This window comes from Phocoena sinus, chromosome 12, assembly GCF_008692025.1.
Source record: "Phocoena sinus isolate mPhoSin1 chromosome 12, mPhoSin1.pri, whole genome shotgun sequence".
NCBI classification, from domain to species: Eukaryota; Metazoa; Chordata; class Mammalia; order Artiodactyla; family Phocoenidae; genus Phocoena; species Phocoena sinus.
The window spans coordinates 12,425,183-12,439,614 of NC_045774.1; the positions used below are offsets into that span (position 1 = coordinate 12,425,183).

Here is a 14,432-nt window from a genome sequence, read left to right on the forward strand (position 1 = left end):
TGGAGGGCAGGTCAATAACTTTGAAATCCACAGTGTGGGAGGAGAGCAGGCAGGATGGACTGGAGGCACGTTGTGGACCTCAAGTGGGATAATTAACATAACAGCTGCCTCCCCGCTTTCCTCCCTTCCCTACCTCTTAAAATATTAGACTAAAGTGAACAGAGCTGGACAAATGCCAGAACCTAAAGCTGTGTTTTATCTCTTACAATTTCCTCCTAATTTCCTTTGTAGACAAAGTTTTGACCTCAGACTCATTCTGGACATGTTTCGTGTAGCAGGGTGCCAGTGAATGCATTTGACACGAGGGTCACAGAGAGTTCTTAAATGAATGTGCCTTTTCTGGGTTGGGGAGGATTTTAGATCATTTCACTAAAATATCTTTAGCCTTGCTATAATCTCCTTTTAAAATATTCTTATGGTAATGCATCTATTGATTATACTGTGTTTAACCCATTCACACCATATAGATCTTTGTGTATATAAATAGGTGGTAAGTTTTTGCCTTGAACTGTCCATCCCCTGGACAGTTAATATGTGTTTGCTGTTGTCCCTGGTATTATGGAAGACATTTTTATGTAAACAGTTTAGTGGCTGTTGATTTTATGATGGACAGGAAATGAGTAGAATTAGAAGTAAGAGATGGGGAGGAAAAAACAAAAACCACTGGAAAGTTTTGGAAAGAAAAGTGCCGATAGGATCTTTAGGAATCTAAAATAGGGAATAGCTATTGATTAAGGTTCCAAAACCAAGAGGGAGCAAGGAGAAAAACTCCCTTTTGTGAACACTGACCTTGGCTGGCTGGAGTGGCTTAGGAGAGAGTGACTTGTTTTCTGAGGCAAACCAGGACCACTTCCCAGGATTGAGTTCAGAGTCGGAGCCCAATTTTTCTCCCTCTTTCTGGGGCAGAGGGTGACTGGGACCGGCTGTAGAGCTGCTTTTTCCAGTAGCTATTAGCCACATGTGACTATTTACATTAAAATTAATTAAAGTGAAATAATAAAATTCAGTTCCTTAGTCACAGAGCTACATTTCAAGTGCTCAGTAGCTACTTGTGGCCAGTGTCTAACATATTTGGATAGTACAGATAGAGAACATCTTCATCATTGCAGAAAGTTCTGCTGGGGACAGCATTTGTCTCTAGGGTGGGATTGAGAGTAAAAATGTGTAATTGTGAGACCCATTTTCGTTGCCAGATCAACCAAACCCTAGTTTCCTAAAGACCGAGGCAGGGGCAGATTTATTTTTAAGGTTGAAGTAGCCTGAGAAAGTGAACAAAGTTGGAATCCTTACACGTATGAAGGGATGCCACCTACCTGTGTGCTTAAGTGAAATACCTGTAATGTATCCACCTGCCCTGGGTGCTTCTGTGCACTCGTGTACCCCTGAGTGTACCCCTGAGATGACTCACTGTTTATCGTTTACCCAGCCATGGCAACAGTTAAAAACTGGTATCCTTTTTGTTATGGGGAGAAATAGTGAAGGAAGAGGAATCTATTCTAGCAATTTGTATTTAACTTGATCTTGCTTATGAACTTATTAAACTGTGAAGTATACTTCTTAGGCTGAAACTTAATTGACCCAAGTCAGTAAAATGGATTTGATTGTGTGACTGTGAGACTCCTTAATCACCATGTATGTTAGACCACAGACAGAGCTAGTAGGAATGGGGAAAGAAAGTGGCGGAGAAGTTGTGTGAGGTTTGTCCTTAGCTAAAATGTGTACAATTTATGACACCAGAAGAGTGAGCATCTGCCTCTTTCCTTTTCTCCTGTCTCATGTGTTGTTTCTCTAGCCAGACCCGGAAATGACCCCTGATGGCTAACTTCTAATGACGTGAGATCTCAGTGGAAGGTTTGTAGTACGTGTCTAGATTTTTGGAGACTCATTTCATTTCTTACTTTGTACTGTCTTGATGCCTTATCTTAAATTAAGCAATTTCTGAAGGAGACAGATATTAGGGAAAAGATTAGTGAAAATAATCAGATCTGGTCTGAGAAATTATTCATTTACTGTCTTTCATTGTGGGACACTTAAGTCAATAATCCTTTCCTGATTATGTTTCTATAGTAGAGGTTCTTTGGAGCTAATATAATCAGTTTCTTGTTCTCTTCTTATTGTGGAATGGGGTGGAAGGGGATGGAATTTTCCTTCCTTTCTTTGTTCCTTCTTTACTGCTTTTTAAAATTATAATCTATATAGAAAAAGCAAAACTGCAGTGACAGAAAGAAGATCAGAGGTTGCCAGGGCCTGGGGGTTGGGGAAAGTGACTATGCAGGGGTATGAGGGATGTTTTGGGGGCGATGCAAATGTTCTGTATGGTGACTGTGATGGTGCTTATGTGACTATATACATGTGTTCAAATTGATTATGTCGTGCACTTAAAATTAGTGAGTTTTATGCATCATAAAGTATACCTTAATAAAACTGATTAAAATTTCTGAAGTACCTTAAAACATAAAATAAAATTATAATCTATTATAGCTACATCTGTCTATCCTTCTAGTCCCACGATTTGTTTTTTGGGAAAACAAAAAAAAAAGAATCAGAGAAACTGAATGGAAATGAAAAGAACCAGTTAACAAGCTACATTCTCCTTTATTTTAATATTAAAAGTGGTAGGTTTGTAGAAGATTGAGGTTTAAAATTTCCTGTAACACTAAGATGAATTTAATCCTCTTTGAGTTCAAGAAATAAATGTTGTCTACAGTAATAAAAGTTCCGAGTAATTCATGGTGTCATTGGCTATAGAAAGCTGAGTTTCCTGCTTTTAGTTCAGAGCTCTTGTTATAAGTCGGCAGGCTGACTGAAAAAGGGGACACTTCCCTTTAATCATAGTCACAAGTGCTTCAAAACAGGCTGTGTCATGTGGCTCTTTATCCACTCAGTTTTGGGTCTTTGATTCTCTGATTTAAAAAGCCATGGTGGGGCTTCCCTGGTGGCGCAGTGGTTGAGAGTCCGCCTGCTGATGCAGGGGACAGGGGTTCGTGCCCTGGTCCAGGAAGATCCCACATGCTGCGGAGCGGCTGGGCCCTGAGCCATGGCCAAAGAGCCTGCCGTCCGGATCCTGTGCTCCGCGACGGGAGAGGCCACGGCGGTGAAAGTCCTGTGTACCGCAAAAAAAAAAAAAAAAGCCATGGTGAAAATGCATCTTTTTATTTTTGTCTTCTCTGCTGAAAGACAGTGCCACATTTTGGTCTCCAGAAAATGACAGTGGAAAAAAAAAATGAATGTCAAGTTTAGACGGAACATCACTGTTAATACAGAAGACTCATTTTTGTTCTGAAATTTACATTTTTTTTTAAAGCTCACAAAGACAATTTCAGTTAATGCATCTGAAGAGTTTTTTTTCTTTATAATTGTTCTTAACTCTTTTCTATATAAATTTTTAAAAAATATTTTTTATTTTCTAAGAAGCAACATGCCACATAAATTTAAACTTCACATAAAACCTAATGAAAGTTTGCAATGTTTTCATTCAGGGTATTGTCTTTTGTTGTTACTGTTGCTACTTACCATTGTTCATCTTGCCAAAAGAAAAAAGTTCTCACAGACTCCCTGGTTTATTTATGCTTTATGTCTCTTGATTTGGGGACATGGCTCACCCCTCCCTGAGGCATTAGAGATGGGGCTATAACAGAGGAGGGACCAAGGGACAGGCTAGATGCAGTGGGGACAAAAGCAGTGATCAGATCCAAAGAGGGCCCACCGGCCTCTCAGAAGAGTGAGGTCCAGTTTGGCCGAAGCTGGCTGAAAGAAGCTTCTAACACATCATAGGGGATGGAGCAGGTGAGGATAGAACTTAGGGGGGTTAAACAGTTTGCTAGTTTGTGCTAGATCCAGGATGACTGGCCACTTCTCTTTTTTCTTGTCCAGTGCCCATCCTGGTTTCTGTCTCATCGCTTTGCCCGTTCTTGGACAGGGCGTGTGGAAGGGGGCATATACAGCATCATGATCCAAAGCTTGTACCCTCGATGCAGATTGCCTTGGTTAGAATCGCACCCGACTCCCACCCATTAGCTGTGTGACTCCGGAGAATTTATTGAATGTCTCTGTGCCTCAGTTTTCTTACCTGCAAAATAGAGATAATATCACTTCCACCCTCATACGCTGTTTTACCTGAGATAATATTTGCCGAGCACTAAGCCTGGTTTCTGGCATAAAGTGTTCAATAGTGTTGGCCATATATTATAACCAGTTTTTAAATGATACCACATTCTTGCTTTGGGATGCTATTGACACAGTTTAATATACCCCAGAAATATTTTCACTTTTTTCTTAAAAAAAGGATGAAACGCCAATTTAGGATGTGTACATACAATTGAATACTGAAATTCATCCTCCCCCCAAAGTCATGTCAGATTTACATGTCATTTCTTGTCGTCACTTGGGATTTGTTCTTTATCTGGAAGAGAGTAGTCTAGGGCAATATTATCACGTGAAACGGAATTTTTAAAAGCATCCAGGTAAGTCAAACACTGTTCAGAAAGAACGGAGGTTAGAAGCTCACAAGATGGAAATGACTTTCCAGGTGAATTGATGTTTAGTCAGTGCTGTTCTGTTTCTGTGTGACTTTTATCTGATGGAAATCCCTCCATTCAATGACTGCTTTACGTCTGCTGTCCTGGAAATGCAGTCATGAGTAATACACGCAGAGCCCAGCTCTCGCAGACCTTGCATCTGACTTAGAAAGACAGCAGTGAACAAGGTGGTTCAGAGATGACAGAGGTGATGGCTAGAGAGTGACCTCAGGAGGTACTTGGCAGTGTCTGGAGACATTTTTGTTTGTCACAACTGGGGACCGGATGCTACTGATACCTAACGAGTAGAGGCCAGCTAAACATTCTACCATCTACAGGAATCCCACCCCCCAACCCAAACAAACGATTATTAGGCTTTCAGTGTCACTAGGGCCCAGGATGAGGAACTGCTCCAGATGGTCCTGGAAGCCTTGAAGAGGAGGGGACATTTGGCTAATTAGGATGTGATAGGAAAGAGCTGTCCATGCCAACCTTTGTGGGAGGAGAATTTCGGAAAGAGAAACTAGCAAGACAAAGTCCCTGAGGCAAGAGGAACAGAGGCAAGACTGGTATGGCCCATGTGGGTGAGATCAACACTGTGAGCAAATCATGTAGGGTTTTGTGGCTGACATAGGAGTTATTCAGGTAACTCAGTGGGTTTTTGGTTATTATGAGAGTTTGGACATTGTTGATTGTTTTGAATTTTTCCCTTTGATTTTGTTTTCCAGAATTACGGCCTTGAAACCGACAATATGAAAAACTTGGTTCTAAAACTGCGAGCATCTTCCCACAATTTACAGAATTACATAAGCAGCCAGAGAAAAAGTCCAGCCTATGATGGGAACACCTCCCACAAGCCCCCCAATGAGTTCCTGACTTCTGTGGTAGAGCTCATAGGCGCTGCCAAGGCCTTATTAGCTTGGCTGGACCGGTAAGTGATGGGTGTGCTTTACTGTCCTGTAAAAGGAGGGTCTGAGATGCAGAGAAGTCAGTGTTTTGCCTGAGGAAGAGGAACCTCTATCCCTTTCTTGCCCTTGCCATTGGACCTGTCCCGGAGTTTGGGGTCAGTGGTCCATTTTAGGGTCCCTTTGGAAGTTCCTGAGGTGAATAGCAGGAACAAATTAACCTCAGCTTAGAGAAGAGTTTAAGTTGAGTTTTACTGAGGTTAAACGTTACTGGTTATTTGTTTGTATGAAGGCTGTTAGTTGACTTTTGAAGGGATGTTCATTCTCTTGGCTGATTTTTGGATGTGTTTCCATCTAGAACTTCTCTGTCTCTGTTCTATTGAGATTCCTATTTTGTGTGTTTCTTGAGAGGAAACAGTTACATAACAATTTAAACCAGCCTGTTGTGTAGCTGTGCTTGTTAACACACAGTGTGGGAATCCCAGTGGGTTCATCCTCTCCACTTTTTTTTTTTTAAGAGAATTTCCATTGCTTTCTAGGGCTCCATTTACAGGGATCACTGATTTCTCAATAACGAAGAACAAAATCATTCAGCTTTGCTTGGATCTGACCACTACAGTCCAGAAGGTCAGTACATCACTGGTGTTTTTCTAAAAGTTTTTTTTCCGTTTTCCTTTTCTTCAAAGGGTTTACATGCAGGTATGAAGTACCATTCTTTCTCCCCCTTTATCCCCCCATCAGAGCTGGGGAGAGATGAAGGGCTTTAAGTTAGATGAATTTACAGATAGTTTCTATGAAAAATGACCAGTGACCTTTACATCAAAGATTACCTTCTTTTGCTTTAAAATAGTTGAGCTAATAGCCCTGTACTTTCTCTAAAATGTTAGAGCACTTAATTTTTTTTAAATAGAAATTCTGGAGTAACTACATTTCACCATAATCTTTGTTCTGAGTATGTTACTGTATCTGCTTGTTAATTTTCTTTTATTTTGACCTCTGGTGGTTAGGTTAACCAGTCAGTAGGAGCTTGGTGGTGATTCAGTAACAAACAGCCCCCAAACCTCAGCAATTTATTCCTGGATTATCTACGTCCAAATGGGTCAGCTGAGGGATCTGCTTCAGCTCGCCTCACTTCAGGTTGTAGGCTAACAGAACAACCAGTATCTTATGTTGTTTGTCTCTGGGGCAGAGGTGCAGAGAACCTGGGTGATTCTCACACTGACAAATGTTCTGGTTTGGAAGTGACGCGTCAGTTTCACACACAGCTCATTTGCCAGACCTTCACATCTCAGTGAAGGCCAGGAAGATATTAACTGGCATGTAGCAGACTGTTGTAAAATTATTTTTGAATTGAGTTGAGGCCATAAAATGTAAGGAAGAACTTGTTCTTTTTTCACATCTCACTAGGTTTGAAAATTCTGTGATTGCACATTTGTTTCCACTGGTGATTTGGCAAAAAGTGAAGAACATCCTTTCCTCAGTTCCAACCGTGCCATAAAATAGATGCAGTTCTGAAAAGCTATGTGCTTTCTGTCTGTTCCCGGAACATGAAGAGTGAAGTTTGGCTGTTGTTTAAGGTCCAGTCCTGAGCAGCCCTTGAACTTGAGGCACGTGGGACTTCATCATTGTGCTTTTGAGGCCATGTTCTTAGGAAAATGCTCAGAGCAGTAAAGTGGCTCTGAGTTTCAGCTCTTTTTTATGGTACATAAAATAATCTTGACAGAAAGAGTCTGATACCAATCACGGTGCATTCATCATGTAGCCACCAAGTCCTGGCATTTGCGGTAGAGGCTGCCCAGGGCTACAGATCCCACTCAGAAGGGTGCCCACTGGGCATTCTCATCACTTACCCCTGTTTACTGGGGCCGCACGATGCCTGGCCCATGATTCATGGTACTTTTTAAATGTGTGTTTAAACGAATGAGATAATGCTTTTGACAAATACGCTGTGGAGAATTTGTCGCTTATCAGGAAAAATTTAACCCAAACTTAAGGGACACAACACGTATTGTTTCTATTTGTGTTTATTTTTTGTTTTTGTTTTCCTTTTGGTGCTCATTGAGCGTATGCTTCAGAGACAGACAGCTATGGGTTCAAATCCTACCGCTACCATTACTTAGCCCTGGGACATTGGACAAGTCACTTCAAACTTATGAGTCTCAATTTTCTTACCTGTAAAACGGGAATACTAACAGTTACCTTACCAGATGATTTGCTGGAATTTCTACAAGTTATTGTGGAGTAAGAAAAAAGGGGAAAAAAGTGTAAGAGGAAGACAAATGGTGACCAAAATTTTTTAAAATGTATGTATATATGTATTTGTAATATGTAGTACATCTGAAAACCTATATACAAAGGAATATATAAATACAGTGGGCAATTTGGAAGAAAAGTTGGGTTTACTTTGGCTGGAAGAAAAGTTGGGTTTACTTTGGCTGGGAGAAAAGTGGGGAGAGAATGTAGGAGGCAAGCCAAAGAACAGAAAACACTTATTCTTTTACAAAAAGCATGTATGTGACCACATTTACTCATGCAAAATTAGATCTAGAGAATTAGTATAGAATATTTAAAAAATAGTAATACCTACATCAAAAGATTATGAAGATTAAATAAGATATATGTATAGCACAGTGCCTACTTAAGAAATAGTAGCCTATAGTAGGAAATATAAAAATCTTTTCTGGTACTGCTTTTCTGGAGCCGAACTTGTGGCTTAAGAAGACGACAAAGTTAACAAACATGTTGGGATTTCTGGTACTTTTTAGTTTATTTAAATTTGAACAATTTTTAAGGATTAAGACTGGTAATGTGTAAATATATATGGGAATGTCATTTTATGAACTTAGTTTGAAAAACATGTTTAGCTCTTGACGGACGTGTGTTTTCTGTAGTAATTGGAGAACGTAGTCGCTTTGGCAAGTAGTAAAATCTGTGTGCACAGTTGAAGGATGAGTGGAATGTCTTTTTCCACGTGCGGTGTCGTGGCAGCAGCAAGGCTGAATTTGCCAGGAGTTTCACACCCTCTCACAACTGTGAGAAGTGCAGTTTTTCTCCAAACTTCTTGGCAAAAGATCTTTTGACTCTTTAGGAAGAAACCTGCCTTTTCCATTTATTGCTTTTTTTTTTCCTGAAGAATTGAAGGAATAAAAGCTGTGTCTCTTTATTTCTGATGACAAGGAACATGTTCTCCTAGAGTCTTTTTTCTCTGTGTCCGTGTGTTTGAAGACAGGCGTTTGTTTGTCCCTTTTCTTCTTTCTCTGTTCCACATACTGCCACTCTCCCCGCCTCTTTCTTGTTCCTTTCTCTGCATCCTTCCCTCTGATGACAGTGTGTACCTCTCCAGATTGGAAGGATAAACAGTTGTTGTTTTCTTCCTCCATAAGAAAAGGGCACTCTTCTTCTTCCTTGTGCTAATTAACTTTTTTTCTTTCCTTTTTTTAGTTGAAGTATAGTTAATTCACCATGTTGTGTTAGTTTCAGGTGTATAGCAAAGCGATTCATTTACGTCCCACGCCAAGTCCGTGGATAGACCTTCCATCCAGTTTTCAGGCTATAATTTCAGGTGAAGTCTCCTGGTGGGAAGGGATTCTGATCTCTTTCTTTAATTGGTCCTCCTGAAGTTGCGAGGGCATGAAAACTGGCAGGAGACAACATGGCAGTGGTAGATGCCGGGTTCCAGTGTAGGAAGAAATGCTGAGCAGTAGAGAGCCCAGAAAAACTGCGTGGAAAGAAAGCATACCGTCCAGCAGAGGAGGGAAAGTCAGGAGACCATTTCTGGGAGCTGGTTGGGTCTCAGGTGTGGACTGTCTGCCTGACCTGTGTTGTCACGTTTAATTCTCAACAGTTCTCTGAGACAGGTTTTATCATCCGCACTTTCCAGAGAAGGAAACTGAGCCATGGAGAGGTTAAACCCATCTCCCAAGGCTCCTCAGTTAGTAAGAGAGTAGAATAAGGAAGAGTGGCAAGAAGGGGCAGCTGCTAGCTGCCCTGGCTGGGTCTCTGCCAGGTTGATTGGCCTGCGTCTGCTGATTCAGGTGACCAAGGAATGTGACAAAGCTCAGGCCTGCTGTCGGGGTCATAAGGGCTGACTTGCTTCCAGTTCTTCTTTTTTCCATTCTGTTGCCTTCATGCCAAATAGCATGAAGTCAGGCCTGCAGCTGCTTCCTCCCGGTAGGAATGGGTGTGGGAACCCACGTTCACAGGGGCGGAAGGTAAAAAGCGGCGCTTTCACATGCTGCCTTGGACAGTCCGTGGAGACAGGTGCGCCCCTCTCCCACTGGCTCCATCACCACAGGAGCCCATTTTCCTAGTGGCTTCTTGGATCCGTCAAGGAATCAACCATGAGGTCACACATGCACCTTGATGCTTGGGCCCCGGTGTATGGACAGGAGCTCTCTGCCGGTGGGTGATTACCTCCTGAGGACAACAGCCCTCGTGTCATTTGGGATGTGTAGTGAAAAATCATAAACACAAATCATTAGTTTTATTTCTAGCACGAGACTGTGTAAGTATTCTGTTTTGCTACAGTTGACATTTATTTGAGAATTCTGTCCTTCAGATGGTGTGTGTAGGGGAGGGGCCGTCACAGCAGTTGACGGTTTAGTTCCACGCACAAGTTGGAGGACGAAAAGCACAATTTTGAACTGTAATCATTCATATTTTACAGCAGTTGTTCCTGGAGTTTGAATTTATGTCTGATTCACACATGCAAAAATACATTCCTAAGTTTCCTTTTTTTAAGTGTTTTCTCACTAGGCTGCTCTTCTCCTGAGAGTCTGTGTAAATTTGGGGAGCAGTAGAGTGACTATTATTTCCCACATTTTTACCTAGTAGAGAAAATTTAAAAACCTTTTAAGAAGAAGGCACCTAACATCTGATTAAAAAATGACATAGGGTAGAATATCATACATTTTCACCCCTACCCCCAGTGGCAGTAAAATGTGACCTAAAATGACATTTTTGATTGAAGTGAACATCTTTGATGAATCCAGCAGACTTGATCAGTATCCTTCCTGTACATAACATAATTCGCATTTTCCTTCGGGTGCCCCAGTTTGGGATTTACTGAATGATGCCAAATAAACTGTCAAGAATCCCGTTGATCTCCCTCTTCTTCTGCATGCACTCTGCCGTGTTGATTGAAATCTGCTGTAGGTACGCTTTAGAAGGTTAACTGAGAGTTTCACGTTCCACCGGACAATGCTTATTCCTATCATCAGCTAACTGGGTTCCTACGGTTCCGAGTCTTTTGTTCTTACGCTGAGTAAACAATGCTTTGCATTCCAGCCCATTCTTTAATGTCATCAATAGCATACCTCAAGACCACTTTTCTGGCAGTGTGTTAATGAACGTTTTGTTGAACGCTTTTCATCTATTAAGGACTGAAATACCTGATTTAATCTCAGCGGTGCTTAAAATAAACTCTGTGGCTAAGTTTACTCAAGCCCTTATTTGAAAGCTATTCTTATGGGCAGGCCCAGAGCGAAAGACTCCAGGCTTGTTGGCCCAGGGCTGGCTCAGCCTGGGGTCACATTTGAGAGTCATTGTCAACTTTCTTGGACTCTTTCTGGCTTCCTACTCTCTGTACGGTCTGGATAATAGGTGGACTTTCAGTTCTGGTGATTTTTGTAGGCTTTCTGATTAAATAATTGGTCAGATGGGTCCTTGGATGATTAGCGTCCTGGGTCAGGAGAGATTGAAATCTTAGGAGGAGTCAAATGTCAGCTCCTTTCCTGTCGTGCCCTCTTCTTCCATCCAGGTCTCTCCTCCAGATGGTCCAGGACCGCTCAGGCTGCAGGGTGGGAGGTGTGTCAGGGACCTCCTTGGACCCCAGGAAATATCTAGTGAGCTAAGCCAACGGTTTCTGAAAGTTTTTAGCTCTTATAGTTTTCATTTTCTTCTTTCTTCCTTTAGGATTGCCTTGTAGCAGAAATGGAGGATAAAGTTCTGGCTGTAGTAAGTATACCTTCTAAAAGTTACAGTAAAATTCCTTTTCCCAAAACAGTGGGAATCACATGAATTAACGTAAATGTACTGTGGCTAATGAAATACCGGCTTTTGGGATGTGAGTCTATTAATTTAGGTGGAAAAGGAAGAATAAAAATTATTTAACAATAAGACCAACTCCTGTGAAAATTCCTGTGCTTAACTTGGGTATATTGGGGTCTCTGCTTTACTCTTTTTTACCCTGCTCTGAACCCTTCATCAGGGTACAATTATACTTAAATTACTAACTAGCCTGTTAATCAGGGTGAAACTGATGTGCAAATTTCACTTTAGGACATTGTGTTTAAAAAAAAAATCTTGGCAAAAAACCTTATGATAGAGGGGAGATGTACTGTGACTGTTTAAAGAGCATTCTGTAACTATTCATCATCGCTTCCTCCTTTTGACATAAGCCAGCCTGCGCTCTTTTGATAAGGCCTTCCTCCTACTGGTGTTGAGGAATTTAGCAATGAAACTTCTATAAATATATTTTCCATAAATAGGGAGGCTAAACACATTGGAGGAATGTAAAAAGTGTCACTTCTTGGATTCTCCCCCCTTAGGAAAAAAAAAATCACTCTTTGGAATCTCCTGATTTCCGTAGTTGTTTAATTTTCAAAGGTTAGATGAATCTGATCGGGAGAAATAACCACACGTAGCCACTGTGATTTCTACACGGGGACCACTTAATAGGGATCCTCACGTCTCTACAGTTGTACCTGCTCGGTGTTTGGCGTTCAGAGAATGTGAGCCATCACTAAAAAGATCATAGACCTAAATGTAAAACGCAAAACTATAAAATGCCTAGAAATAACAGGAGAAAATCTTGGTGACCTCGGGTTTGGCGATGAGTTTTTAGATACAACACAAAAAGCGTGATCCATGAGAGAAAAACGGATGAGGTAGACGGCATTAAAATGAAAAACACTGCTCCATCAATGCACTGAGAATGAAAAGACAAGACTGGGAGAAACTGTTTTCTGAAACACATATCAGATAAAGGACTTGTAGCCAAAATACACAGAGAATTCTTAAAACTCAATAATAAGAAAACAAACAACCTAATTAAAAAGTGGACAAAAGGTCCGAACAGACGCCTCATGGAAAATGATATACAGCTGGCAGATAAGTATATGAAAAGATGTTCAACATCATGTTTCATTAAGGAATTGCAAATTAAAGTAACAAGGTACCACTATACACCTATTAGGATAACTGTAATCCAACACGTGACGGCACCAAATGTGGGGCAGTAGGAACTCTTGTTCGTTGCTGATAGGAATGCAAAGTGGTACAGCCACACTGGAAGACCCTGTGGCAGTTTTTTACAAAACTAAACATACTCTTACCCTACGATCCAGCAGTTGTACACCTAGGTATTTACCCAAAGGAAAGAAGCTTATATCACAAGAACCTTCACAGGACGTCATAGCAGCTTTAATCCTAACTGCCAAAACTTAGAAGTAGCCAAGATGGCCTGTAGGTGACTGGTAAACAAACTGGTACATCCAGACAATGGAATGTTATTCAGCAATAAAAAGAAATGAGCTATCAAGCCTTGAAAAGCCATGGAGGAATCTTAAATGCATATGACTAAGCGAAAAAAGCCAGTCTGAAAAGGCTACGTACTGTATGATTCCAACTATACAGGATTCTGGAAAAGACAAAACTATAGAGACAGTGAGGAGATGGGTGATTGCCAGGGGCTCATAGTAGGAGAGTGGGGACAGACAAGTAGGTGGAGCAGAGGGAACTTTTACGGTAGTGAAGCTCTTCTCTATGATACTGTGATGGTGAACATATGACATTATGCATTTGTGAAAACCCGTAGAACTGTACACCACAGAGGGTGAACCCTGATATAAACTACAGACCTTAGTTAACAATAATGTAACACTATGGTTGATCAGTTGTAACGCATGTACCACACTAACGCAAGATGTTAATAAAATCTTGTTATTATTAACTGTTATAATAATATAACTGTGTTGGAAACTGTGTTGGGGTAGGGAAGGAAGTATATAGAACTCTAATTTCTGCTCAGTTTTTCTCTAAAAGCTGTTTAAAATATAAAATCTATTAAAAAAAAAAGGTGCAGGGCTTCCCTGGTGGCGCAGTGGTTTAGAGTCCGCCTGCCGATGCAGGGGACACGGGTTCGTGCCCCGGTCCGGGAAGATCCCACATGCCGTGGAGCGGCTGGGCCCATGAGGCATGGCCACTGAGCCTGCGCGTCCGGAGCCTGTGCTCCGCAACGGGAGAGGCCACAACAGTGAGAGGCCCGCGTACCGCAAAAAAAAAAAAAAAAAAAAAAAAAGGTGCAGGCAAAAGTATATATTTTTTTTACCTTGTCCGTATTTGGTATGCAGAGAATGTGAGCAATCCCTAAAAAACCACACAGATGGCTGGGGAATACAGGATTCTTTAACTGCTGAAAGGGGGTTTCTGCCCAGCCTGTGCGCTTCAGTGCTTGTAAACGAGTTAATATAAAAGGTGCACTTTTTAAGCAAAGCTGAAATAGTGGCGCTATTCCCACACATTGCAAACGTGGAACCCAAGTGCCATGTGTTCACTGAGCAGTATTATCACAGTACTATCACAACCAGAGCTAAAGATGATAGGTGAAGTGCATTTAAAAAAAAAATTCAGCCGGAGATAAACTTGGTTAATGATTGAACCTTCCCTGTTTGCCTCTCCAACTCTAGGTCAAGGTTTTAAATGGCATCTGTGATAAAACAATCCGATCTACCACGGATCCTGTTATGAGCCAGTGTGCATGTCTGGAAGAAGTTCACTTACCAAACATTAAACCTGGGGAAGGCTTGGTAAGAATTCTGGCAACACTTGTTTATTTTCAGATAACATCATCATTTATTAAAGTTGGTGTGTATGTGTGTGTGTGTTTTTAAATTCCTTATTGCTTTCACTAGAATTCTGAATAGTAGAATTCAGTTAGACTGTCTTCCATTATGTAGTTAGGAATTTTCCATCCTGAACTGTTGATAAGTTTTATGTCTTCAAAGTATAA

The 14,432-nt window shown here is 41.1% G+C and overlaps 1 protein-coding gene across 6 annotated transcripts in view; it reads left to right on the forward strand.

Moving 5' to 3' along the window:
• CNKSR3 (CNKSR family member 3) overlaps positions 1-14,432 on the forward strand; it is a 100,134-nt gene that overhangs the window by 65,044 nt on the left and 20,658 nt on the right. For all 6 annotated transcript variants that reach the window (XM_032650822.1, XM_032650824.1, XM_032650827.1 and 3 more), the window contains 4 exons: positions 5,246-5,448; positions 5,962-6,049; positions 11,336-11,377; positions 14,110-14,229. In XM_032650822.1, the coding sequence (XP_032506713.1) occupies positions 5,246-5,448; positions 5,962-6,049; positions 11,336-11,377; positions 14,110-14,229 (453 nt within the window). The remainder of the gene's footprint in view (positions 1-5,245; positions 5,449-5,961; positions 6,050-11,335; positions 11,378-14,109; positions 14,230-14,432) is intronic.